Source organism: Egretta garzetta, unplaced genomic scaffold (assembly GCF_000687185.1).
Source record: "Egretta garzetta isolate BGI_Z169 unplaced genomic scaffold, ASM68718v1 scaffold27, whole genome shotgun sequence".
Taxonomy (NCBI): Eukaryota; Metazoa; Chordata; class Aves; order Pelecaniformes; family Ardeidae; genus Egretta; species Egretta garzetta.
In genome coordinates, this window is record NW_009260400.1 from 552,600 (window position 1) to 579,702 (window position 27,103).

A 27,103-nucleotide genomic window follows, 5' to 3' on the forward strand; every position below is an offset into this window, starting at 1 on the left:
ACATATTTATTGAAAATCTGCTTCACCAACAACGGTGAAATCATGACCAAAAATTACAAAACATCATGGTAGTTGGCTTTATAAAAATAAACTGCAGGAGTATGTCTCACCGATTTGTACTGGTCTCTCTTGCCCCCTCCCTCCTTTCATGGTGTACGTTATACTCTTCAGCATAATACCGTTCTAGAAAATTGCATTCCATCCCAAAAAAATGCACTTGTTTTTCCTTAGCAGAGGTCCTTAAAGTGACTTTTCCCCCCGCCCTCCCCAACAATAAATATAGAAAATAGCCTCTAAACAAATAAATTTTAGTTTGGTCAGCTTAAAAAAAAAGGTCCATTTTCCCCCTCTTGGGATCTGTAGTGATTAAGCAGCCGTTTAAACAGTATTCAAGTCTTTGGTGGCTTCGGCTGCTTAAAGCTGCAGTTTTATGTACAGACGATCAACTGAGGTCCTTTTTTTTCTTTTCTCTCCAGAAACCAAAGACTATGAGATGATGTCAGGTGCGAATTACTCGTACGATCAGTGCTGCATTCGCTGCACCTTCACTGGGAGCAATCGATCGCCCAAGGGAAGCAACCGGTAAAAGGAGGTCATCTTTGGCAAGCGAGAGCTTTCACACAGAAGGCGTCTTTGGTGGGTGAACCTGTTGCATAAGCTGCGGTCGTTTCACTCGAGGTTTCCGTCTCTTTGGCCTGCTCTTCGCTTTGTTGATCTGCACCACAAAGAATGCCAGAACCACCATGGCACCGAGAAAAGCAAAGACCGGAATAGTCTGTCCTACGTCCTGGTTGTACCGGCCCGGCATTATACCTAGAAAGGCAAAGAGGTTTGGAAGTGACTTAACAACCGCATGAGCTACGATGTCTCTGCGGTGTTAACGCTATCTACCAAAACAATCCGATGGTAACTCTTGTTCAAAGATGAAACAGCTATTAATCAGATTACATTTCAGACAGGAAGATAAACAACTGCAGATCAATTAGCGAAAGTAAGACAGGATGCTACCATTACAGAAACACACCAGCATTTCCACCTTGACCTATATGGGCACATGAAAATACAGCCCAGATTTCCCCTGCAACAACCACCTTCTGATCTGCAGTAGAACAGAGATGCAAACGCTTGACCATAATTTTACCACTAAGTAATTTCTATAAATCACACCAAATCCTGATGCCACGAGGAAACTGATTTTTGTGCTTGCTCCAGAGATCGTGCACACCCACAGTGAGGGTGAGCAATAGAGCCAGACCCTTCCTTTTTACAGGCGTCTTTTGGTTTAGCAGCTCAGCCTGGGAAAAAAAGTATGTGTGAGGCTTTCAAACCACTTCTAGCTGGGCCTGGCAGTGCCAAGCTTGTACAGGAGAGCACCCCGCCATCAGCCTGAATGCTGTTTCAAGTGTTCTACATCATTTGGTGGCATATCACCTTGCCTGAAGCACCATTCAGACAAACTCTTCCGGACTCTGCTTCTGCATCTGTACACTCACACAAGGCATTTTAACTAGCAGGAGGTATCTGGCCAGCCACAGCTCCCAAGCACAGGGACTGCTGCTGACACCTGTTGGTCTGAACAGCACCAAAACAAACCTTGACCACCCAAAAAGCACTCGCCAAAAATCAAAATCTTCCTCCCAGTATGTCACACATGCTTTCTTCTGAATAAATTATTCACATGCAGAAATATTTCTCTCAGGCTTCACTGTCAGCCTTGTACAACACAGCCATACTATTATTTGCGTGTTTTTCACAACTGAAAATGGCCTCTCTTCTGGCTGCACTGTCTTTGTTTTTTTTTCCAAAGCTTATACAAAAAGCAGAGTGAAACAGTGACTTTCAAACTCTTCAATATTTACCTCCAGGAATGTCCCATGCTCCACTTTCTCCAGGGGACAATGGTCTCACTTGGGGTCGGTTCTGTCGAAAACTGGGCAGAGCCACTTTATCAAGGTCAATCGACAGTAGCTTTTGATGTTTCCAAAGGTTGCTACAAGAAATTTAAAGACAGAGGTGTCCGCCCACATACTTCAGTAACACAAGGAATGTTGTAGAAACATATAGAGAAAGTGACAGTTCAAACCTACAAATAACTCGCTAGTTTGGATCCAAATGATAAGTGGATCCAGTCTATGGGTTCTGCTTTTTGCAGGCCTCCAAAGTTAAATTCAGACGCACAGGGACACACTTAGATCAGCAACTATTTACTAACAACTCTCCTTCTTGCATGCAGACTACCAAAAGTCACCATTAGCAACTCAGAGTCAGGTGAGCTGTCCAAGAAGCTTCTTCAGAAAACTATTTCAAAGGCATGCACTGACGATGCATTTAAGCAAGACCGTTCACTCTTAAGTTGGGATTACTCAATCACAACACTGAATTGACTTGTGAAGCTATTTTTAAAATCCCCAGTTTCGTAGTGTAGCTATAAGGCGAGTCAGAATTATTCACTGACGAGGCATTGATCATCACTTCCTCTCTGCTATCTGGTATTTCTGAAGGAAAGGCATTCTAGCTGTCCCTTTCAAAAGCAGATGGAACAAATAATTTTTCAGCTGATCTCCAAAGCGAGACTTCTTGTGTAAGACAGATGTATACTAACCTGGGGGCAGTTTCATTCAAAGGCTGTGGTTTGGCCCAGGACAGGTGAGGACACGCAGGAAGGGATCGGGGCTTAGGGTCTCCCAAGTGAGCTTCGAGAACCTTTGAGTATCGATGCAAATGGTTACCTGCAACTCACAGCAGAGACAGACTAGTTACCAAAAGACTGGTAGGATAAGAGTTACCAACATTTGCCTCTGGCTAAACAGAGCTGCTGTAAACCCAAGAGTTCTTTACCATAATGATGACTTGCAGCTAAATCTCGGTTAGAATTAACCAAAGGGTACGTTACAAAACAGTAAGACTGTGCACCTGCAATGGTAGGCAATCCAGGTTTTGCTGGCAGCACATGAGACAAGACTGAATGCTTTATACCCGCTCCGTAGCTAGTAACTAAATGCTCCCTTAGCAGAACTAGGTATCTGAAAATTCCTACTCTGAGAACAGAATGTTTTCTTTAGTCAAGTCACAACTATATCATGACAAATCCTTGCAGTAAGTGCTCTCTTTTAGTAAAACAACAGAACACTAGAACATTGTAGAGCTCACGCCAAACTGATCTTACTGGCATGTAACTCAAGGGGTCTGCCTGGGTCTTCCTAAATTCCACCCTAACACTCCCCTAGTTGTGGGCTCTGCTTGGCAGTTAAGGCTCTCACCTTCCATCCGCTCAGGGAGAGAGTAGCCAGCTCCTGACGGCGGTCGCTGTCTGTTTTCGGAATGGCTGAGGCTTGGCGGCGTCACCCCGTAGGAAGTGTACTGCAGGAGGGAATCCAGCAGCCAAAAGCAATCTGTGGATTTCATAGCCCCAAGCCCCAAACGAAAATATGCATTATGACACATTTCCAATGGCTTATCTTTCTGTTAAGAAGGCTATAACAACATGTAGAAGTACAGCCAGTTTTTCTGGCTCTTGTTATTCTCCTTTTGAAGTTCTAGACCCAGTTTCAGAAAGAGGCAACTTTCAATCCCTCCTCCCCGATACAAAAACACAAAAATAATCTGTTCAATCTTAAAATATCTTCTTCTCTTGTGTGCCAAATCAGGCTCTTTTAGTAAACAGGACATATGCCAACAGGTCTCAAATATGGGAATTCCAGGTTGGGCAAGGCAATCCAAGTCCCTGCAAAAACTACTGAGTTTTTTTGGTGTGGAAACAGAGGAAGCTCAGAGCTTCTGATATTGTTTCTAAGAGGGAAACAAAGAACCAACTATTTTTTGAAAGGACAAAATACCTTGCAAAGAAAAGAAAAACAAAGTCGTGTTTTCAGTGTGAACTTATGACTCATTTGCTTTCCCAAGCTTGAAAAAAATAAACAAACAAGGACAGGGAAAGGTTCTGGCTACATCCCAGCTAAAGGTAAAGCAGCACCTACAGCAGCTGTGGTACAGACTAGGCTGGGAATCAATGCCACAATACACTTGATCATAGTTTTCCTTTGCACCTCAACAGCATATGAACCCTTGCTTTGATTCTCTCCTGAATTACTACTGCCTTAATCCAGAACTACCCCTTAGGAACAAGCAGTCCAGCTAATTAGCATCACAATTCTCTAAAACCTCCATTTGCAGGAGCAGGACAATGCCTTATCAGCTATTTCCACCACACAGAAAACTACTTTCCTCAGAACTTCTCCGCCCAGGAACAGCTGGCTGGGAATCGGAATTAATCTTCATAATCCTGGTGTCCCTTAAGCCCTCACCTTTGATTTTTAAAGAGGTCAATCAGATTTTAAGGATTTATATTCACAAATGTTAGGAATTTACCTCAGTTAAAGCCACCGATGTCTCTGCAGGAGAAATCGCTCCTGGTTCACAATTTAAAAGCTAATTTTAAAGGATTTTTTTAGACCCTTCCACTTTTTCTTGCTTCACAGGTCACACTGAATTTAACAGCATTAGGGAAGTCATAAAGAATCGTTTTCTATTAATTAAAGTTACATGTCTTCTCTTACGCTACACGCTCTCGATAACCTACTGCAAGCGCGTAAGGCACTGATATGTTAGTGTTACAGCAACTCACTGGAAGCCACTCAAAGACAGATAAGGAGGAACTGGAGAACTTTCAAAGAAAATTAAAATGTTTGGGAAAGAGAGAAACGAGCTAAAGACAGAGAGCTCCCTTAGGCAGTTAAGTTCCTTTAAACTTAAAATAAAGTAGGCAAGGGATGGATTAAATAACCAGATATTTTAAAATGTCAGTGACAAAAAGCTTATAAAATTATAAATGTACTTTTCATCACAAAAGAGAAATTCAGGTTGAACATCGCATCCAGTGGGAATGCAGAAAAAGACCTCACAAACTGACTTATCCTTGGCCTCTTGAGCCACACATCTACCAGCCTGCACTTTACATGTCAGGAGAAACCCAATCAATCACTTAAAAATTTTAAAATTCAGATCAGACAGAGTGCTAGAAAAAGGTTTTATAAGGACCAACCAGTGTAGGCAGAGAGAACGGCTTCTCTGGGAGTCACAGAAACTGCACACACACACAGCTCACACCCTTGCTACCCAGAGTTGCAAATAAATGCTTTGAAAACCCGAAGAGAAATTCCTACTTTGACATATTTACACCAGCTGGTTTATGTCAAAGTAGAATAACAGGAAAATAGCAACGCACAACTGAAATGTTGAACATTACCATAAATCCTCACAAGAAACATTGCAAAGGGAACAAGGCAAACATTGTAAAGGGAACAAGGCATGCTGACAAGCAAACTCAAAAGATAAAAATCCACTGCCCTACATAAACATTCTGAAAATGCAACTGAGGAAAAAATGAAAGGATCCCCTAATGGCCTCTTCAAATCAAGCATGTGTAACTGTTAGTGCTTTTTGGAAACAAAAAAACCCCAAAGAAGCAAAAAACCTCTGCAATATGTGGGTGCTTTTTTGTTGTAACTGCACCTTACAGTGTTTCCAGTAAAGAGCTCTGTAGAACTGAGATTAATCCCCAGTTAGGAACATTTAGAGATTCCCTGGAAAACAGCTACTTCTGACGGGAGCTGTAAAAACCCCATAGGACAGCAGTCAGCTTAAGACAACAAATGTTCCTGCATGTCAAAGCTTACACACCTTTCTGTCGATGGCTGTCATCCAAGCAATTAGAGTCGCCATACAAAACAATTCTGCCACTGCCTTCAGAAGGAACTTGGTAAAGTCCCAAAATAGGGACATTCTCAATTACAGCAGTCTCCTGTTTTAAAACTTCCAGACCTAAAGCAAAGCACAGATAAATTTCATAGCCTGTAAAGCATCAACATCAATTTACCTTAAGTCAACAAAACCTACGTTGTAAACTTAGAAATGCAGCTATGCCACTCTTCATGTCACACATTTATGCAAAATGTCTTCAAAAACCCCATGATGTTATGACAAAAATGAAACTGCTCCAGGACCCTGACTGTAAAGTTTCTTACTGATATTAATGTGTTTGTTTCTTTGGTGGAGAAGCAGAAAAAGACCTCACAACCTGGATGATCTTCAACATGCTCAAATGAAACATCCTAATATTTTCAGCAACAGGTATAAAATCAAAATGTGGTCTATGTTGTTTTAGTCCTTCTGCAGAATTGTACAGGACACAGTAACTTAAGAATCAGCCATCACAGTACACACTGCTCTTCGTCAACTTATTTTGCTGCCAGGCCTACCTATTCCTACAAGAAAATCTACTATGGAACTGACAAAAGAGAACAGAGACATTCCATGAAACACAACATCTGTCTCTGTCAGCAGCAGCTGAGAGACAAAGGCTTTGACTGAACTCCTTTAAAGCAGCCGTTCAGGGGAAGCCCATTTTAAAGACTGCTGGGCTTGCATCTCTCTGCAACTCTGCAGTTTCTACAGTTACTAGATACCCTTGCACTTCATCTGTTCAGCTTTCAATTTGAGAACAAAGGAAAAGTATTGTTTAGTAAGGGTACCTAAGCAAAAAAAAAAAAAAAAAAAAAAAAAAAAAAAAAAAAAAAGAAAAAAAAAGAAAAGAGGAAATAAACTCACGTAAGTTTTCCCACCTTCCCCACCCACTTCAACCTTTGGTAAATTTTACTCCCTCCTCACCCCAGCTGCTCTTTGAACTGGCAGGCAGAGCCAGTTTTCAGTACATCCAGCCCTGCCACAGTTCAGAGGTCTGTTTCTGAGCCTTTTCTGAAACACTTGTACCAATCCTGTAAAGAGTAATTTTTGATGGAGTACTATTTAAAGGCCTGTCTCCAAAAGCCCTGCAACCAGAAAGACACGTTTGCAAGATATTTACAATTACAACTGAGATAATCAATGAAAAGACGAAAAAAGCACAGGAACCTTCTCAGTATGAATGGGTACATGCCACAAAACCCAGAGGACGCCTGGCTATAAACCTGCCATTTTTATCTTACAAACCCATCCAATCATTTTACCCCCTGTGAACTGAAAGCTCTTACAAACAGCAGGAGGGAAAACACCCCAATTCATGAAGGAACTGAAACAAAGTGTAGGAAGCTAGTTTTACACAGAATGGCAAGAGTTGGAAGGGACCTCGAGGGATCATCTAGTCCAACCCTCCTGCTCAAGCAGGTTCATCCAGAGCAGGGTGCACAGGACATCGTCCAGGAGGGCTTTGAGTATCTCCAGAGAAGGAGACTCCACAACCCCCCTGGGCAGCCTGTGCCAGTGCTTGGTCACCCTCAAAGTCAAGAAGTTCTTCCTCCCGTTCAACTGGATCAGTCTTCTCTTCTTCAGGCTGAACAAGCCCAACTCTCTTAGCCTTTCCTCATGGGGGAGATGCTCCCGTCCCCTAATCATCCTTGTTGCTCTCCTCTGAACTCTCTCTAGGAGTTCCTCATCTTTCTTGAACCAGGGAGCCCAGAACTGGACACAGTACTCCAGGTGGGGTCTCACTAGGGCAGAGTAGAGGGGGAGGAGAACCTCCCTCGCCCTGCTGGCCACACTCCTCTTAATGCACCCCAGGATACCACTGGCCTTCTTGGCAACAAGGGCACCCTGCTGGCTCATGGTCAGCTTGTCATCCACCAGGACTCCCAGGTCCCTCTTAGCAGAGCTGCTTTCCAGCAGGTCAGTCCCCAGCCTGTACTGGTGCATGGGGTTCAACCTCCCCAGGTGCAGCACTTGACACTTGCCCTTGTTGAAGTATAAAGGTTTCCTGTCTCTACCGCGCACTTCAAGAAACAAAGTAAGAAAAAAAAATCAAACGCTAAGTATTTAGTCTCCTTTACTTGAGACACTGCCTTTAGATAGCAGAAGCAAACCACAGAGCGCTCTTGCTTTGTGAATTGCAATGAAAAGGATTCAAGAGAAAAAGCAGGTCTAGCAGGCTACTTGTCAAATTGACCCTCTGTGTCTCTGGCACATAGGGAAATACCTATGTCATCAGCATACAGTGTTCCAGCAATACTGTCCTTCCCCCAAAAGGCTCACACAGATGAGCTCCTTACTGTTCCAGAAAATTTCTCCACTAGGTAATCATGTCTACTGCACATCATATGTCAAAAATACATCTTTGGCAGCGGCTGAGTTATATCAGAAGCTATGCATGCGCTTCTGCTCACACACTCAAACCCTCTACACAAACCTGACCCACAACACGCTAACAGTTCCGGTCACCACGCAGCACTTCCTAAAGGCTCATAAAACCCATGATTTTTTTTCTTTTTAAATGGCCTGCTGCTGCTACTGTTCTGAATTACCACCTCACAAATGAAAAGATAAAACTAAAGAGAATGGATATGCACAAGGCTGAGAGCACAGGCTTCCTCTGTGCCTAAAATTTTCTCTTACGAATGTCTAGCAGGTGACATTTTGTCTACCAAAATTGTCCTTACCTGTATCCTTAGATCACCACAGCTACCACAATACTCACAACAATTTGGCAATGGTTAGGGGATAAAGTTCAGTAGCACTTGAAATTTGTGAGAAACGGGGACAAGTAACACAATTACAACACAATCCCTTCCCTTCCAAAGATGCACGAGACACACAGATGTGTTTATATACAGCAAACAGAATAAAATACTACATATATACACTTGAACATTGCAGTACTATATCAAAATTGTGTACAGGGTCACATTGCAGCTGCCTGTTAGGCATCCAACTACATGTTCTATGCAAAATGAAAAAATACCTACCCTGTTAATGTGTTTTTAAATTTATTGGGTTTACACCTTTAGACTTTGGAGTCAGTGCACAAGCAAAGTTACAAAGTTCTACTTATAACACAGAAAAAAGACAAGGAAACGCATACCTTGGTCCTTAAAAGTCTGTGCAATGACAATGCCATCTTCTGGAAACTTTGCAATACTGCATCCTGATGCATAATTCACTGAAAGACATCACAAAATTGTAGTTTAGACTTAAAATGACACTCCCTCCCTTCCCATCATATTTCAGTGAGCTGTTAAAACAAGCACAGAAGAAAACATTCCCGGGAACATTGCTCTGAATTTGTGTATTTTGACCAATACGTCTATTCCCAGAGAAGGCATTTCTAAGCACACCTTTTGCAGGTTCACCTTCACATACCGCTTTCAAACCTTTCCATTTGACTGACATCATCATCTTTTTTAAACCAAAAAGCTTAATGAAATGCCATATAGTATTTCACACTAACAGTCATTTATACTACAAAGAGTGCATCTCCTTCAATCAATGCTGATGAGCGTACAGAGACCTCAGCATTGGTGTCTTCTCTTTCCACATACACATTCCAAATGAACCAGATGGAGATTTGGAAACAGTGCTTGAAGACTTGGTCAGGTAAAAAGGAAGACTGGTTTAGACCTAGAAAGTCTGAAAACAGTAAGGTCATGGACCTGTGGCCTAACCACAAAGTTTGAATTTGAAACCAATAAATTGTATTCATTTCAGGGGGAACAATTCAAAAGATTACAAGAACAGGAATTTACAAAACATCTCAGGATGCTGTGATGCATGTCTAAAGTGGTGTATTCCAAGGAAAAGTCCTCATCAATTTTCTTCCTCCAAAATTTCAAATGTCCACGTAATTGCAAAATTAAAACGAAAGGCTCATCTTAGCAACTAATCATTATAGTCCAGACAAATACAGACACACCCCAACAATACTCTTCAAAGTATCGCATCTGGAATGCAAGCCTAAACTGAGGACATTCATTCTCTGGGCTGGACATTTTTCAGATTCAGCCTACAAAGGAAGGAAGTCAAAGGAAGAAAGTAATCATTTAAGCATGCTTATGAGACTCTCTTCACCGAATTTGAGTGGTTCCCTTGACCCTCACTCAATCTTATTCTGACATAGAACTATTTTCCAAACACCTGCGTAGGCAATGGACTCCAGTACTCACTTTCATGATTCGCCATGGTAAAATCGCCTTCGTACAGCCCATCACTAAAGGCCATATTCCAGACAGAAAGCAGATCGTTGAGAGCTGGTATATTAGCACCTCCAGTATCAGGCATCCACCACTGCCTATAAAAATTACAGTGTAACATGGTTTATTCGTATACAGAATACAATCCTTGAGTTTGTGTAATGGAAAGTCAGATGTCTTCCTGCAAGCAGAGTTTTTCAAAGTCACTTAAATAATGAAATACATCTCAAAGCCTTATTTAACCCCGGGGGCATGTGAGCAGCTATCTCTCTGACACCAAAACTTTTGAGTAAAAGTAATACCAATGTAAAGTTCTCGATGCAGTCCAGTTCCACGGAAAACTTCAATTTGCTAGAAAGGAATTCATGTCTTATGCTCTTTGTTTGGCTAAGACGAGGCAAAACCAATGGTCTTATCATTTGCTTCTCAATTTTTCTAATGAAGCAAAATGTTACTTCCTTACAAACTGCAGAACAGATCTTTCTAGCTTAACAGTAACACAAAATAGGCTGACAACTACAGTAATTATGAGGGTCACTCTCACCACTGGTGATATTAGCGTATTTTCCCTTTATACGATACACTGGAACAATTTCAGTAGTGGGTGCACAACCTGATGGTTCTGTTTGCAACCCACATTTTCTTTCTATTCTGCTCCCTGAAAGCAAAAATATATCCATTTTTCTTTGTTTATCAGTCACCCGTTTCTTACTTCTTTTCATTGTAAATGTTTTTCTGGGCTTTGAAAGAAGATTACATTACCAAGGGGGCCTTTGCAATCACAATAAAATAGGTAGCTATTCTCCTTAAACTGCAGCTTAATGTCAGTTGTGCTCTTCAGGTAGTCCCTTCTTATAGGTAGCATGCAAGAACTGAAGTACAGCCTATCACATTTGGGATTTTTAGGGTAATGTGCATAAAATGTCAAGTCTATGGCATTTTATTTCCCAAGGAACTGACACAAATCAGTACCTTGTGTTTTCATCATAAAATTTGACTTTTCTCATCACAGATGTGTTGTACCAGTCACTAAACACTATAAGCGAAAGTCCGTTATCAACATCCCTCCTCAGCTTGGTGATCTCTTCGGGAAAATACTCTTCCTCACTGTCCACCATCAGTAAAGTCCCTGCGTGTAAAAGCAAAAAAACCCAAAAGTTCACCAGGCTGTAATGTTATCGCTATTCACACAACCCATGCAGAAGTCAACACAAGCACACACTTTGCACTACCTGGTCCATGTGCTCTGCATTGGCAGCTCACCTGAAGAAGTCACATTTAAGGATGGGAAATATAAGACAATTCAGTTTACAAATATACCCAAAAATTAGTTTGGCAGCATAGTATGCTTTTTGAGGGTGTTAGTTATGACTCATGCTTTTTATGGTCTCAGGAACTGAATGCCTGCATATGTCAGGTGTGTATTTTGCAGTTTGGTCTCATCCAAATGCTCCATAAACAGAGCCAAACTGTGGCAGAAGAGGACGATCGGGAGATTCACTGGTGATCCAAACTAAAGTGCCAGTGTAGATGCACCCTAGTCAGAAAGTTTTTCACTGCTCCAGTTCTAAAAGGTACTCTGCTCTTTACTGAAGATTTGGAGCCAGACAGGCAACAATTATTCTGAAACTTGGTTTGATTCAGACCTTGAAAATTACAGCTGCGTTTTAGTAGACCTGACTAAAGTGCCATTGCCGCTTTTATATAACCCTCTCCCATTCCTGTGAATGGGCAAGCACGACCTTCTCTGCACCACTGAAACACAACCAGAAAAAAAATACTTTTATTTCCTGAAAAGATGTTTATGCCTTTAGATTGCTCCTAAATAACAAACCATTTTGCTTCTTCAGTTTCTGGTTGCCCAGAGAGGTGGTGGAACTTCCATCCTCAGAGACAATGTGAACTTGAACAGGATGGTACCCTGAGCAACCCGATCAACCACTGACACTGTCCCCGCATCTCACGGTCCCTTGCAACCAGGCCAATTCTACAAGTCTGGGCAGTCTGCATTTGGAAAGCCTTCTGACAAAGATCCTGTAGAAACCATGTTAATGACTTGGACGATGGGACAGAGTACACCCTCACCAAGCTTGCAGACAATACAAACTAGGCAAAAAGTGGCAGACGGAACACAGATCGCTGCATTTTCCACCCCTCACTTCTTCCCACTGAGGAAACTGAAAACTGGTTCAGGCTTTCTGCCCATTTCTCCAACAAAATGACGGTGAACCAGAGAAGTCTCCTAATGCTGCTCTCTATCAGCTATAAAACCAGTGGGCTCAGAAGAGAAACTATTTTGTCACTTTTTTAAGGGCTACCATTTCTGTATCCAGCTGCACATCCACTGAACTCAAAACACTATGGTGTGATATTTACTGAATAATCAAGATAAACAAAAGATGACTACTGACAACATTTCCAGAACAAGAAATTTGTCAGGGGAACACAGCCTCACTTTACAGCCCACTGAAGAACATTGCAGCCCAAAAGAGCAGCAGGTCTTGTTGGAGCATACAATGGCTAAATAGAGGAGCACACTGGAGCAGAAAAGAGCATGGACAGCTTGGTTTGTCCCCTGCCTGGCAAATCCATCAAATCCCCTTCTTGATGAACACAGAAGAAACAAGCCACATACTGCTTTGCTATCGCATATGGTTGAGTGGAATACTTTCCCCACTCTTTTATCTATCCACAAAGACCAATATTTTAACATGCCTCTGCTGAGGGAAAAAAAACGAGAATGGACACTTTTAGCCTGCTATTCACATCAAGCTTAATTTTGTCTGTGCTGAAATCTTTCAGCAAATACAGTTCTGCCTTTGTGGGATGAAATACAGAGAGGCTTTTAACTCACTCAGAGGTGGGCTTTCCCTCTCATTTTTCCATGGTAAGGATAAAAACTGAACTAATTCTACTAGACTCCCAAGCAAGCTTCTGCAGCGACACTTTGCATAACTAAACATCAGCATATAAATACATCCACTGTTCTAATACTTTAGGAAATAGTTAATAGTATGGAGAACAAGGTAATTAGCTCATGCTTACCATACTGACTTGCATCAAAACATGTAAACGGGGAACCAAGAACCTCAACAAAGTACCCCATGCTCCTTAGGTGCTGGTACATGTCCCTGAAGTTTGTGTGGATATGGTCACCATTCCTTAGGAAAAGAGAAAAGTGTTGAAGACCTTTAAATCTGGCATGCAGAAATCTGGTTTAAATACCTTAATTATAGATTACCTCCTAGTCCCCTTTCTAAAAGGTCTGGTTTTTTCAAATGATAACCTGTGTTTTTCCATGCAGCACCTCCTCTTTGAAAATTCTTCACAAATGACACTGGTTCCAAGTGCCACAGAGAAGAGTTAGTAACACAGTCAAAGCTAGAGACTGAGCATGTTCCTTACAAAGCACAATTCTACATGTTTGCATCACACCACGTAGAAACACAGCTGCATTAAAACCAGATGCTCTTCAGAGGATTTCCTCCTTGCAGAAGAGCCAGTAAGAGCAGTTTTAACTACTAACTGGAAGCAGTGCAGAGGAGCACCTGTAAATAATTGCTGAAACTCAGCAGAGTTCCTGTCCATTTGCCATACTGCATGCTCCAAGTAGCTTTTCAAGGGCCCATGTCTTGGTCACTGACCTAATTAATCCTCACTTATATGTTGGTGCACAATTCTTACTATGCATGGTTTCCCTCTCTATCTATGAAAGACAACAGGTCAGCTAAGCCTCGCCCTGCTTCGAAGACAGTCTCCCTCAAAAGACAAAGTGTTTCTTCTTCAGGATTCAGTCTTTCAGATTTCTCATGTATTTTTGACAAGCGAAAGCTGAAGCAGCTAATAAAGTGCCCCCTCAACTTCTTGGGACAAAGTAGGGCAGAAAAGAAAAAATACTACACTTTTGAAAGCCAACCAAAAATCTCAGTGTATTAAATGTTCATTTTAAAAGCTTTTCATTTCATGTGAATAAAACCATAGAGCACAAAAAACCCCCCACACCACAAGCATGCAGAGTCCAAGTGCTTTTCATGGATTTCTTAGAAAAGACTGAAAAAGGCCAGAGCGCTCTGGCATTCAGTAACGTTATCCCATATCATTAACACACAATCAAGAAATACCGATTTAATAAAACCTGAGATAAATACCAATCTAACGGATCATTCTTCATCCTCAAATTATCCCTGGGGAAGTATCCTGGTGGATAACGGAGATTATGATATTGATCCCAAAGGACTCGCTTACTACGAGGTGGAGTAGGAATAATCTTCACTTTTATTGGAAGCTTCACCGTTGAAGTTTGCTCTGCACCATTCTTAGACTGAAGGACAGAAAAAACTACAGTGAAATCCTTTCTCCCCACAGGAACATTCACCAGTTAACTGTGGATTGTAAAAGACCAAAAAAATGGAGGTATTAAATCTACTTTCAGTCACCAGTACCAGCTCTGGAGATAAAGAGATGACTTCTGCCTTAAATCACCCTAGTACTTTTTCTGCACTCAACAGTTTATATTAATGCTCAGAATGTAAAATACTTAAAATACGTTACAGCTGTGATTTGGTTCAATCATTCAAAACTTTAAAAATTTCTCAGGAAAAATTAAGCATGGTTCTAGACGAAAAATATTTAGGCAATCTCTTTTTCAAAACACATTGCTTAGAATTCACAATAAACAAATGAAATTATGAAGTTGGTCTCAAAGGGTGGTTTTCTGATCCTAAAGCATATCCAGTTCACAGGTTAATCCTGCTCTCAACTACAAAAATCATTATTTGCACTCTTGAATTTTCTGACCCCAATCTAACTTATGCTTCAAATGACAAGACCAGAGCAGCTCCTTAAGAAGAAGGAATTTGTATATCGGGAAGCAGTTTTAGTAATTATGAACACAGTAAACCCAAAATGCACAAGAACTTACTTCATTTTCTGCAGGGGATGATACTGTGATCATAACATGACCTTGAGCAATGCCTTCCCAAGATGCTGCTTTCTTTGCTACAGAGATAGAAATTGCTAAGTATCCGGACCAAGGCCACAACACAGGGGAATAGGAGAAAGCCACTTCGATATTATCCCCATTTTGGGGTAGATAAGGTTGCCAGTCTGGCTGTGAAATGAAGAACACAGAACATTGGTAACACAGTATTTGCAGTCACTAATTTTGCATACGTAGCCCTCTTCCCCTGCACACAGAAATAACAAATCTTAGCTTTTCTGAATATGATGTCAAAAATGTCCACAAAACCCAAAAGGTTGGTGGTGTGTCGGGGAATCAACCTCATTGTGACAGCCTTACTGATCCAACTACAGGCTTTTCAGAGGCAGGACTCTCTAAGAAGCTACCGGAACAGTACGCTGCCTAAGTGCACCCGTTTTAACACTCTGGAGTCCTATGTAAGAATTTATTGGGAAGAACACAAAATTTCCTTTCAGTAACAAGGAGAGCTATCACTATAACAGATGCAAACAAATTACAGCAGCTGCGTCTGAGCATTACCATAAGCTAATGATGTTGGATAAGAGCTTCAATATCCTTTAATGTAAGCTTAAATCTAAAACAGGCCTCAGGATTTACACCAAAATGTCGAAATTAAGCTCATTTACATTGGCTAGAGTTTTGGGATAGGTGCCTTATTTAACTTGTATCAATTCCCCAATCTGTTCTACATTTAAACTTACTTAAAGCTTAATGAAAAAAAAAAATTAAAACCCTCCCTAGTCAACCAACATCACCAGTGTAGAACAGGTTTTGCAGCAGACCTTGGTAAGTCAACACATTCAGGTTGTTTTGACCCATGAAGAGGCATGATTTATAATGTCAGGATCCTTTACTGAGACTGCTTATGTGCCAGACAAAAAAAAAAAGAAAGATGAGGAAAGTCTAGCCAGAAGATTTTAAATGCTACCAAAGAATACAAAGAAATCTCTAAGTACCTGTCATTCCAAACTGGTTTTTACAAAGGTAAAATGCTGCATGCCCCTGAAACCAATGCACTGCTTGAAAACTTGTAGACAGCTCATGTTGACAAATCTTACTAATCTTGGTGCGTCCTTTAAAAATCAAGCATTTTGTGTTTCTTGCTCTCAGCAGTAAGAAATCTGATTTTCTTCCATGAAATGCATAGTCTCTTCTGGGCACCTTTTAGCAACATTAATAGTTAGGACTTGGAACAACATTAACTCTTACCTTGTCTACAATTCTCCCAGTGACTCCCATACCATTAAGGATAGTAACATTAACAATGGTTGGCATCCCTCCGTAATATATGGGCTGAGAGCAATAGGGCCACATGTAGGGACATTCGGTCAAGTCAATATAGCTTGGGCTCAAACTACAGCAGGATGGAGGAGGTAAAATAAAAAAAAAGTCAATAAACAGAAGAAGAACACGCCATTATACTATGAAAAAATTACAGATAAAGCATGCCAGTTACTCTATCAAGCTCTCAACTTCACTTGCCAAATCTGCCCCAAAATCTTCTTCTCCCCTCTAATTTTTTTTTTTTTTAAATTTTAGTTTTGTGAAAATATTTTCACAAAAAAAGATAAAACTTTTCAGCACAGTGAGAATGTTCTCATTGAGGGAAGTTGAATTTTAAGTACTTTTCCACTGTGTTCTAGGTTACATGATTCATAATATCTGAGGCTAGAAGAGAAAATAAATTTAGCTCTCACAGACACTTCATCCCCTACACTGCTATAACTTTGGCAGAAAATTCATCGACTTTTCATCCATTCTCTTGTCAAAACTCATGCTTCAGGATTACACAAGATCTGTGCAAGTTCTCTTTGTTGACTAAGCACAGGTTGCTCAACTGAGTTACAAATGCATCACCTGCTCTCTGAAATACAGCAGATGATAGCGTATTATTGATTAATTAAGGATTAAAATTAACCTGGCCTGTGGTTTATAGCTGTTGAGGATCTGATAAGCTCTCAGAAGATCCAACTTGCCATGTCCTTGTTCAAACATGTTGACTCCAGGAAGTCTACGTGCTGACGCAATAAGTGCCTGCTTCATACTTGCTGGATTCACCATTTCACGCTTCTGAACTGTGCTGAAATAGGAAACACCAGATCACATTAGGTGGCTTTTATTCCAGTTTCTAGCAAGTCCTGTTTACCACTTTGCCTTAACAGTCATTTGATTTAACGGAAATGCAATCAAAAATCAGGTTGCTGTGAGCAACACCTACAGTTCATACTGTCTGTTATTATTTGATTTCTCACTGGAACAGCTGAAGAAGAGTGATGGTTTTCTGATACATTTCTCTTAACTAATATTACATAAAGTTTTCTCCTTACAATGGGCTCCATGATCAAGCAGTCATTACAATCAGGGCAGTATATTTATATGCTAAATAACATATTCTGAAAATCAAAGCCTCTGTAACTGGTAACTTACTGGTATCTTTCACAACATGACTCTTTCAGGGGTGAAAAACAGCTTTGCTGTTTAAAGAAAACCACACCATTTTATGGAGGAAATACGATGATGACTTCGAATTTTTGGCATGTTTTTCAAATAAAGTTCATCTCATCCTTATGTAGCAGCAATAAGAAACACAAAGTACAGACTTGCAACTCCTACCTTCCTTTCAAGTTCTTCAGTGTGCAACAGATGACTTGCGCAACCGGATAACAGCCATAAAACCCTAAATCCTATAACATTTACAAGTACTTAGATAATTATCTGCTACAGGTGCCTACTTAGAGCAGCAACTGACAGAAGCTCAGCAATTCAAAATTATTAAAAAATGGGACAAAATTACTTCATAGTACTGTTCTCCATAGTTATATTTTCAAAGATGTGATGTTATTCAAAACAGTTCTCTAGTTTTTCCTGAGAAATTTAGAGCTAGCCAGACAAGGTAATGTCGCAGTCAGAAGCAAGCTGATTTTATACTCCGAGTTTGTTTTCCTACATAGAAGCACAATGTAGTTTTATTTGGTGGGTTCCTTTGAGGCCTTGTATGATGCTCCTGCACCAGTATCTTTTTAGAGATTCTTATTTGACTTACCTTACTAACAAAGTAACAGCACCTGCCACCACAGGAGATGCTACGCTTGTTCCAGAGAGAGAGCGGCATCCACCTTTCATACCAGAACCTCTCACTCCAGAGCCGTAAGTAACAATATCAGGCTTCACTCTACCGTAACCTCCAGGCAGCTCCTGTGAAAGAAAACAGATGGATTAGTGCCTTAATATATCATTAGCACTGGTTGCTTCATTTGGGCATTTAAATAAACTGCAGGTCATTCAGAAGTAAAATTATCAACTAAATTAGCAAGTAACACCTAAGAAGGACTCAAGCTGTTTATGACAAGTTCTTGGTGTTTCAACGTCAACATTACTGCTGATTGCTCTAGTATCTATGCTAAGCTGAATAAATTATAAACACACTGCTACCTGGCTAATGAATGAGATGTAGCACAGAAACGTGTAACAGTCCCCTTAACCAAGACCACAATGCAATCTCATCTGAAACCATGTGTGCAGTACCCATCACCTCAGTTCAAATGCAATGTTACATGTAGCATCTGGAAATCCTAGGATTTTGAAACTAAAGGAAGGACAAGAGCAGGCCTTCATTTTTGCAGATTTAACCACACAGGCAAGTCCTCACTGTAAATCGAAAGGTACTGGACATATTACAAATACATCAAGGATGCCAATAGTGGCCAAGACTACTGATGAGAAACCCTGCACAGAACATTAAGCTTCTTGTTTAAAGACTTACAATCCTTAACGATTCTGACCTTTGATGAAATCTTTTATCACTGCTTCCTCCACACATACCATCTGCACGGGACTGCCCCTTCAAAAAAGGCTTACTTTCTAAGGCCCTTATTTTGGCTGCAAATGTGGCTGGCCATAGTCAAAGCATCTTACCCAAGTGGTCATTCCCCTAGATGAAAAGCGAGCTATATTATCTTCAAAGTCAATGCCACCTACTCCAATCACATCCATCTGGTCAGCAGGGTTATTGAGAGTCCTAGAACAAGTTGGGAGATAGGAAAACAAAAAAAAAACCCACCCAAGGCAGGGTCATAAATTTGTTGTGATAATGGACACACCACCATCAGGTTTGTCAGATGCTCTCTTTAACCTCCACAGAAACAAGTTTTGGTCCTACCTGATACAGTTATACTTTACAAGCAACAGCAACTTTTCAGGCAGTTAGTAACTCAGTAACTACCAAACCATGTATCTTGAAGACAAAACAGAACCTATTTTTAGACATTTATTTTAGAAATATACCACAAATAGTTCTGGCTTGATCCCTTCTATATTCCTTAAGCCCAAGTTTAGTACCCAAAGACGTCGGCTCACACTAACAGGGAAATGTCAGCTGGAAGTACTGCCATTCTTCTTTTACTGACTTTCCACTGTTTCAATGAAAAATATTTAGCCAAGTACTTCACAAATTGCTGTACTACGGCAGCAAGTGATAAAGACAGTGGAAAGAGTTTATCTTGAATCACTTTCTATAAACAGATTACAGAAAAAAGGGGGAGGGAAAACTTCCTGACCAAGCACAACTACTTCCAAAAATATCTAATAACAAAATATTTGGTTTTCTTTGAAGTGGTCATTGAAACTCACCCGTACAAAGGGCCATCATTGCCAATAGCAGAAACCATGATGACATTGTTAGCCGTCAGTTCCCATACCTACAAAAAATAATGTTTACAACAAGGCTCTGCCACCAAAACTGAGACTTTTCTAACAAACGTACAGTCCGTGGGGCCTGACATAAGTGAACAATTAGTCCAACCCCTCTTTCTAACTGAGAATTATAAAATACATCTCACTGGTATATTCAGCATTAAGCTCCAAACTTTCTTAAGATTATGTGACCAATAACCCAGCCCTGACAACAACACTTCTGATTTAGTTCACTCCAAAGGAAAAACTCCTGTCCATAACAAAGCACTTCAGATGCCAAAGTCGTTATTCTGAATCCCCTCCAGTAATACTCTGGGGAGAGTAGTGAAGTCACTCTCAAACTAAATTTCAATGGAGGTTATCATAAAAAAAAAGGAAGAATTTCTGTGCCTTAAATCTCTTAATTACCCTTTACAAAGAAAGATTTTATCCTTTTTTAAAGTGTAAATTAATTCACTCAGTGCTTTTGAAGGATAGATCCACAATTCAGGGAACCATGACATTTACAAAGACAAGAACCTAATTCCGTTTTATCCTGAAACAAATCTTTTATCACATAGCTGAATCAACTACCTGTACTTTTTACCTATTTGTTCATAAATAATTTGCTGCTAAATTCACACTATCCATATTTTTACCGTGAAAAAAATTAACATGAAGAGATTTAAAAAAAACCAAAAGTGGATTTCAGTTAAGCTTCTTCTGTTAAGGGCCCCTGTGGTTGCCTGCTGGGGCATCACATTTCCTAGCAGCACATACAGCATTTTGTAAAAAGGTCATGCTTCTACAGCTCTGTGAATATTTGTGTTGTGTTTGGGTTTTTTTAATCCATTCCTTAAATATATTCCTAAAAGCCTGCACACTGTACAAAATTTCTCTCATGTAAATGAAACTCCACAGAACCCGTCAGCAGCTGTGGCAAAGTCCAGCATTCGTGTGAAGGATATAAACTCCATAAGCACTCTATTTCCTTGCACTAACCTTGTCAACAAACGGATGATCCATAAAGTCTGGCCCACCAATACTTAGATTCAATACATCTATCTTCTTTAAAATTGCATAATTAAAGGCATCCAGAAACCAAGATGTATATGAGACCTATGTAAGAAAGAGGAGGGAAAAAAGCTACTGTTGGAAAATCCAGTGATTCCATGACAATACAGACTTCAGCAAAGTAAAGCACAAAAGTGACAGTGGTCTCCCGGTATTTCTAGCGCTCAGTATATTTGAGCAATTGCTCCAACACGATACAGATCAGACCTCCACATGTTATTTCTGAAAAATATACCAGATTTGGAAATTGTAAGTCATATTGTAGTAAGTCTCTTTTAAATAGGAAGATGTATCCTTCTTGCTTATCAAAGAAACTATGTCAACATTTGAAAGTACTTGCAATATTCCCAAAGGAAAGGATTAATATGGCATTAATCTGGAAAGGCAGAAATTGAAACATATGTAAAATAGCTACCTGGTTATTGGTGAACACTCTAAAAATGTGCAGTTCTGCATTTGGAGCAAATCCCTGGCATTCTCTCATGCTGGCTATCACTCCTGCTACAAAAGTCCCATGGCCTAAACCTATCACAGGGCAAAGAAAACAAAATAAGCTGTTAGAAGACAAGCCATTTCATCATCAAGCATTTGTACTGCTAAACAACACCTATTAAAAAAAAATCACATCAATCTAACAGACTTTACAACAAACCACAAATACTGCGTTCAGTCCTAGTCTTCTTGAGCCATATTTTGCTGCTACTGGGTACAGTGGGGCCAGAATTTCCAGCACTGTGTAGCCAGACAACCTGATGATGAAACACCAATTGACATGCTCTCCAGCCTACCCACTTCTGATTGCTACCAATGAAATCAAGAGCCACAGAAAGCAATCATGAGAGAAAAAGGTTATTTTGGAATAATGCAAGTCACATGGCCAACATATTTTTATGTAAACATCTTAAAAGATTTTTATTCTGACTCTGCAATAAACATATTTTGTTAAGGATGAAAAATGAGACAAGAAAACACATTTTTTTCTTCTCCTCAAAAAATAATTTAGCTTTTGCTTTATGAGACCGCCTGCATTATATTTCTATACTCCAAATCTGCCTGTCCAGCAACCATCTGGGCACAGAACTAATGAAAAGTACTACCAAAAGCAGGTGCTGCAAGGCAAAGAAATACTACATACCTGTATCATAATACAGGTGCACAAAAGACAGAGCAAGATATGCATATACCTTGAACTCTACAGGGATTAAATTGCCAGCTGACTCACTGACCCAGACCATATGAAGTTAATGATCTGTGAAAGCATATGGTCAGGGCAAGTTAGGGTCAACATATGAAAAAGGAACACAAACATACTGCAGAAAACAAAAAGTTCTTTGGAATGTTGATGGGCATGAGCCAGCACAGTGTTTGTTGATGAAAACTATATAGATTAGAAAAAGCTTACAAGAAGCTGCCAAAATTCTGATTAGTTTAGGACTGCACAGTAAAGAAGGAAAACGCCTTCTTTTAAGTATGGAAATATGTATGCACTGTGAAACAGCAGAATACACAAAAAGGAACAGGAAAGAAACAGTTCTGTGGGGCTTGCTCTCACTTCCACCTACTCTGACAATGTACTTATGCCTGTCTTCTTGCCCTGACATTTTTCAAAAACTATGATGAAATGCCACATATGATTCAAAGGAGACTTATGCAACACCCTCCTGGAATCTAAATACTCTTTGTTGAATTTGGTATGAGCACAAAGTGCTCAGGACACTGCAAAATGAAGCTTAAAATTGCAAGATACACAGTTTCAACAGATTTTAGCACCACAGCAGCAACAGCAGTTTTTCAATGGAAATCAGAACACGCCAGCATCAGGAATAGTTGGACAATTGTGCACAGTAACTCACCATCATCCAAGGTTCTCTCATTAGTCCAGTTTGTTCTCTCCTTTACATTTTTGAAATGCGGATGTTTCTCACTCAGACCAGTGTCAAACACTGCTACTCTTACACCAGCACCTACAATAGAAAAGCATCGCTTTTTCTGAGTCAGCTTCATGGCAAATCTATTCTATCACGTCAAATAAAACTTTTATGTTTAGCGTAGCGTGCAATTTACAAGCTCAGTAAGTTACAGCTCTTAAAGAAATATATTCCAATTCAGAAATTCAACCACAGGTCATAAATATAAGTACAGCACACACGCACAGAAGAGCACTCCATATGGATACAGTGCATCTCAAAGCAATGTATTTCTCAATCCTTCTGGAACTGGCACCCAATGCAAGATTAACACATAGGAGCCAATTACCCTTTCCTTACACTTCACTTGTTTTTCCCAAGAAGGTAATTGTTCTAAGCCAACAGACAAAAGCATACCTGTGTAACCCATCTGCCATAGGACGTCTGCCTGCAAGGTCTGAGCAACTTGGCGTGGTATTGCTCTCAGCAAACGCCTGCTCGAGTGTCGACCTGTTGCATGCCAGAAGCCAGAACCTAGAGAAAGACTTGCTCTTCTCAAGGGACGAGACGACTGCCATTTTTGAGTCCATCTGGTTTCATTGCAGTGCAACATTGGATCAGCTATGCAGAATGAGGATGAAGAAAATACAGTATGAGGAAAACCACAAAAGGTTAGCTTTTATGCAAATACACACATATTGTTGCAACAAAAATTTTAGACAAGCAAGTATCCCTTTTCTCTGTTCAAAATCAATAAAATCTTCTATTTTATCTACTAGGGATATTGTAGTCCATAGTCCCTGGTAACTGACTGCTGCAAAAGAAATGTTTCTACATTCTAGTTGGAACTGTTGCAGTTGGAATTTTTCCCATGCTTCACCAAAGGTATGACAAGACCCTGATAATTTTACAGGCAAAAGAATAATTTCTGTATATTAAATAAAAACTGTAGGGCACTTCTCGTTTGTGTAATGCTAAGCTGATGGTCAGAAATAAGGCTGAGAACACTTTTCCAAAGCAGATCTCATGCAACCATACAGAAAATTACTCACACTCCACCTCCGCTGAGGTGTTACACGCTTGATGTTTGGATGATCTTCTAGCGTCAGTACTCCATCTTTCTGTTTCTCATTGATCTGAATAACTTCAAAATCACTAGGATAGTCACTGGCTGGGTTGTTGCGAGGTACAATCCTCCAGTTCTCAATATCACTACTTTTTAGTGCACTTGAAATAAATTTACTTCTAGCTTTAGCTGTGAAGTATCCATTAAAAGCCACAATATACTCTGGAACAAGAGCACAACTTATCAGAACTGATGTTTAAGCAGCTTACTCATGCATTCACATTGCAAATGTCCAAATATTTCTTTTTTCTTTAGCCAAAACAAATAAATCACAACTTCAGACATCTTTCTGTTGCCTTTAGGAATCTGCAGTTTATTTCTACACTATATAATGCTTTTTTTTTTCCCTCAGGAAACCTGAAAAAATACGATAAAAACCTTTGAAAGGAACGTAGAATTGTAAATATCATGGAAAGGTGAAATAACGTGGGGGAGCAGGGGAAAGGTTAACAGACTGACTGTTACATCCAGCAGTGCAAGCAACTGCTTGATATGCCGATTCAACGTTTCTTCACATGTATGATTTAAAGACAGCTAGCCTCTATACAGTACTGAGTTTTAGTGGAAATTACTGACACCAAGTACAACATGCACAGAGAATGAAGCCGGTCCCAACAGTCCAGTCCTTGATCTGGATTAGTGGTTTGTGTGCGGACCCCAGCCGCGGCGCACACCACCATATTCACCACAGTAAGCCTTTGGCTAATGACGCACAGAAACGTCACTACGGACACCCCACCTGTAAGCACCCAGGCACACACAGCTTCACTGCGGAAACATTACAGGTACCTGAGGCAATAAGAGGATGCAGGGTCAAGGCATCCTACTGCTATCCTTTGCCATCTCAGCAGCAATATCTGCCTCACTTTGCCTTTCATCTGCTCCCTTCATAATTACCTTTGCAATTTTTCCACACACATACTATTGCTTCCAAACTTTTTCTTGAACAAACCCACAGAGATTTCTTGCCTTTCTCACCCTTTCAGGGCCCACTTGTGGTTACATTTCATAAAAGAGCCTCAACCATACACCAGCTGGGTCGAAATAAACAGCTACTAAACACACCAAAGTCACCAGAATTGCCCACCTGAGCCTTCACATTATTTTCACTTTTAACATCCTCTTTATTTCCCTCTCTCTTCCTTCTCTTGTTCTTTGAATCTTGTCTCCATTTACCTTTGAAAAAAATCTGTTTCTCTTTTTGAATATAGAGAATTTAGCAGACAATATGCTTCTACAGAAACTCTCTGAATGTTACAATTGCACAAACACCACAAATCAGTAACATACAGTTGAACTTCACAGGGATTTTTTTTTTACCGCATAACTATTTATTACCATGCTCCACGACTGTCGAAGTGAATTCCACTTTCAAAGTAAGGCGAGAACATCCAGGACATATGTGAGCCTCGTGAGAGGAATTCCCTAGTCTGGTACCGAAGTGTTTTTTGCCACAGAGTAATATAACAACCAGAACAAGCCAGATGTTTGCAAACTTCATGGTCATAGAAGAAAATGGTTTCATTCCAAAAATTCCATATATGCAAATCACAATTTTCTTCTTTATAAACTAGTTCATTTTTGTTTCAGTAAACGTTGCTTTCGCTGTGCTGATCAACTGGATATTCTTAAAGCTGTGTCCAAAATAAGTAGAGATTTCATGGTCTTTTGAGGTAAAGCCTTACAAATAGGCTCATTTCTTTCTACGCTTCTTCTCCATTTTGTGTTAAAGGATTCGGTCACTCAGGGTGTGGTAGCTGAGTCCTGTACTCCATTTCTGATGGCAAAGTTAACTCCCTAGAAGAATTACCAAAGCTGATTGCAAGCCAACCTGTAAGGCAGGGCAACAGGGAAAATTAATTAGACTCACATTTGTGCAAATGCATAGCCTGAAAATCACAAAAGATAAAGACACCTTTAGCGGTCAGAATTAGAAATAATATGGAAAAAGGTGTTCAGATGTTTCATTTAGTAATTTTTCACAAAGGCTCAAGTCTCTTCCTCACCTGCCCAGAGCACGCGTGGAACACTCGGGCATTAACCTGCCAATAGAACAGGCTACAGTGACACCACCTACATAAACTCTACCATCCTTTGTGTAAAGGGAGCAAAGAGAACAAAACAAAGTGCCAGGCCCACAGCGAGGAAAAAGTGCAAAATAAAGTAGTAACACAATAGAAAGTGTCCACAGACACTCAAAAAAAAAAAAAAAAAGCACAGTGGCTTTTTTCCAGTCAGAAATGTGGCAAACGGGAATTCTGCTGTGGTACGTCATTTTACACAAGGAGAATCAAATTCAAACTCTATGCTAAGGGCTGGTAAGGACAAGAGATACACACACAGGGACTGGAAGTTTGCCTCCTGTAGTAAGAGAAAAATCGGCATGAAAAAAAGTATTTCAAATTTTCTTGAGGTGGAATGTGAGTTACTACTCAGAAAATAAAAGCTGGGATTACAGATGTAATAATGTGATGTTAAAGGAAATGCTAGAAGTGTTTTTCAGTGGAGGGGAAGCTTCTTCCCTTTACGTTCCAAGGTGCAAGAAGCATTCAAGAAAAATTGCAATGCTAGGTTTTTTTTTTTTTAAAACTCCAAACATTTAACCAGCAATTGATAGATAAAAAGCCATTAAGAAATGAGTGAAGAGAAATGTTTTCGTCTGGTCTGTTGCACCACGTAGCGAAGCAGAGCAGAGCTATACATTGCTGCAGTGACCAAGACTGAAAAGCAGGAGCCTTATTAAGGGATTCACACTGTTTAGGAGAATGATGGGCTGACCTCACAGCACAACGACAGAATGAATCGAGTCTGCATGTGACACCTGTTACTTCATTTTCATTTAACTTTATTTAGCATTCTTAAGCATTACCTTGTAACAGGGGTAGAATTCCTCTCTCTTTATAGCTGACTGCCAACACCATGACTGTGAACCGCTTGCGATTACAGTTTCCTCTTCAGCCCTAAACTAGGCACGGTTACAGTACATTGACTGCTGATCTTGGCTATGCACTACCTACCATATTATTTGGCTAGTTTATAACCCCTATAGCAATAAAATTAAAAAACCAACTACATAAATGAGCTAAATAAACATTCCTATAGCTGGTAATAGATTGCATGTAAGCACCACGCTTACACCTTCATTCTGTTAAATACCTTTACCGTGAGGAGCTGGACAGGAACCTAAACTGGCCAACTTGTCCATCCCCTAGAACAGCTACGCTTGGAGTTACTCCCGGGTTTTTCTGAAGTGAGGGCACCCCAGACCGAGCAATGGGAACTCCGCAGAGATCGCCGGCGGAGAGAGGCTCAGAGAAGCACCGGCGCGGGGGCAGCGGAGGAGCCGCCCCGTTCAGGGAGCTCTGCCCCTGCCACGGAGGGTGCCCCTGGC

The 27,103-nt window shown here is 40.4% G+C and overlaps 1 protein-coding gene across 2 annotated transcripts; it reads right to left on the minus strand.

Moving 5' to 3' along the window:
- Nucleotides 1-27,038, minus strand: MBTPS1 (membrane bound transcription factor peptidase, site 1). Of its 2 annotated transcripts, XM_009643247.2 has the most exons (23): nucleotides 26,869-27,038; nucleotides 25,051-25,543; nucleotides 23,645-23,874; nucleotides 23,004-23,235; nucleotides 22,533-22,643; nucleotides 21,095-21,204; nucleotides 20,608-20,724; nucleotides 19,564-19,631; nucleotides 18,850-18,952; nucleotides 17,978-18,129; nucleotides 16,853-17,014; nucleotides 16,144-16,288; nucleotides 14,875-15,063; nucleotides 14,102-14,274; nucleotides 12,999-13,114; nucleotides 10,926-11,082; nucleotides 9,927-10,051; nucleotides 8,849-8,926; nucleotides 5,680-5,820; nucleotides 3,261-3,392; nucleotides 2,603-2,729; nucleotides 1,860-1,990; nucleotides 1-813 (listed from the first exon to the last, which is right to left on the minus strand). In XM_009643247.2, exons 2-23 carry the CDS (start codon nucleotides 25,235-25,237, stop codon nucleotides 617-619), a joined length of 3,183 nt encoding a protein of 1,060 aa, XP_009641542.1. In that variant the 5' UTR covers nucleotides 25,238-25,543; nucleotides 26,869-27,038; the 3' UTR covers nucleotides 1-616. The 2 variants fall into 2 exon arrangements, with proteins under 2 accessions (XP_009641542.1, XP_035754586.1); XM_035898693.1 differs by lacking the exons at nucleotides 5,680-5,820; nucleotides 23,645-23,874; nucleotides 25,051-25,543; nucleotides 26,869-27,038 and having other exon boundaries at nucleotides 2,603-2,735; nucleotides 23,004-23,227.
- Between the last annotated feature and the right edge of the window lie 65 nt (nucleotides 27,039-27,103).

Excerpts from the sequence above, each read along its gene's own strand:
- MBTPS1 (XM_009643247.2), bottom strand. The coding sequence starts at position 25,237 with ATGAAACCATTTTCTTCTATGACCATGAAGTTTGCAAACATCTGGCTT. Across the intron at positions 23,875-25,050 it reads TTCGACAGTCGTGGAGCATG|AGTATATTGTGGCTTTTAAT; the intron begins GTAATAAATAGT and ends CTCTTGTTCCAG. Across the intron at positions 20,725-21,094 it reads GAGTGTTCACCAATAACCAG|GTCTCATATACATCTTGGTT; the intron begins GTAGCTATTTTA and ends TTTCTTACATAG.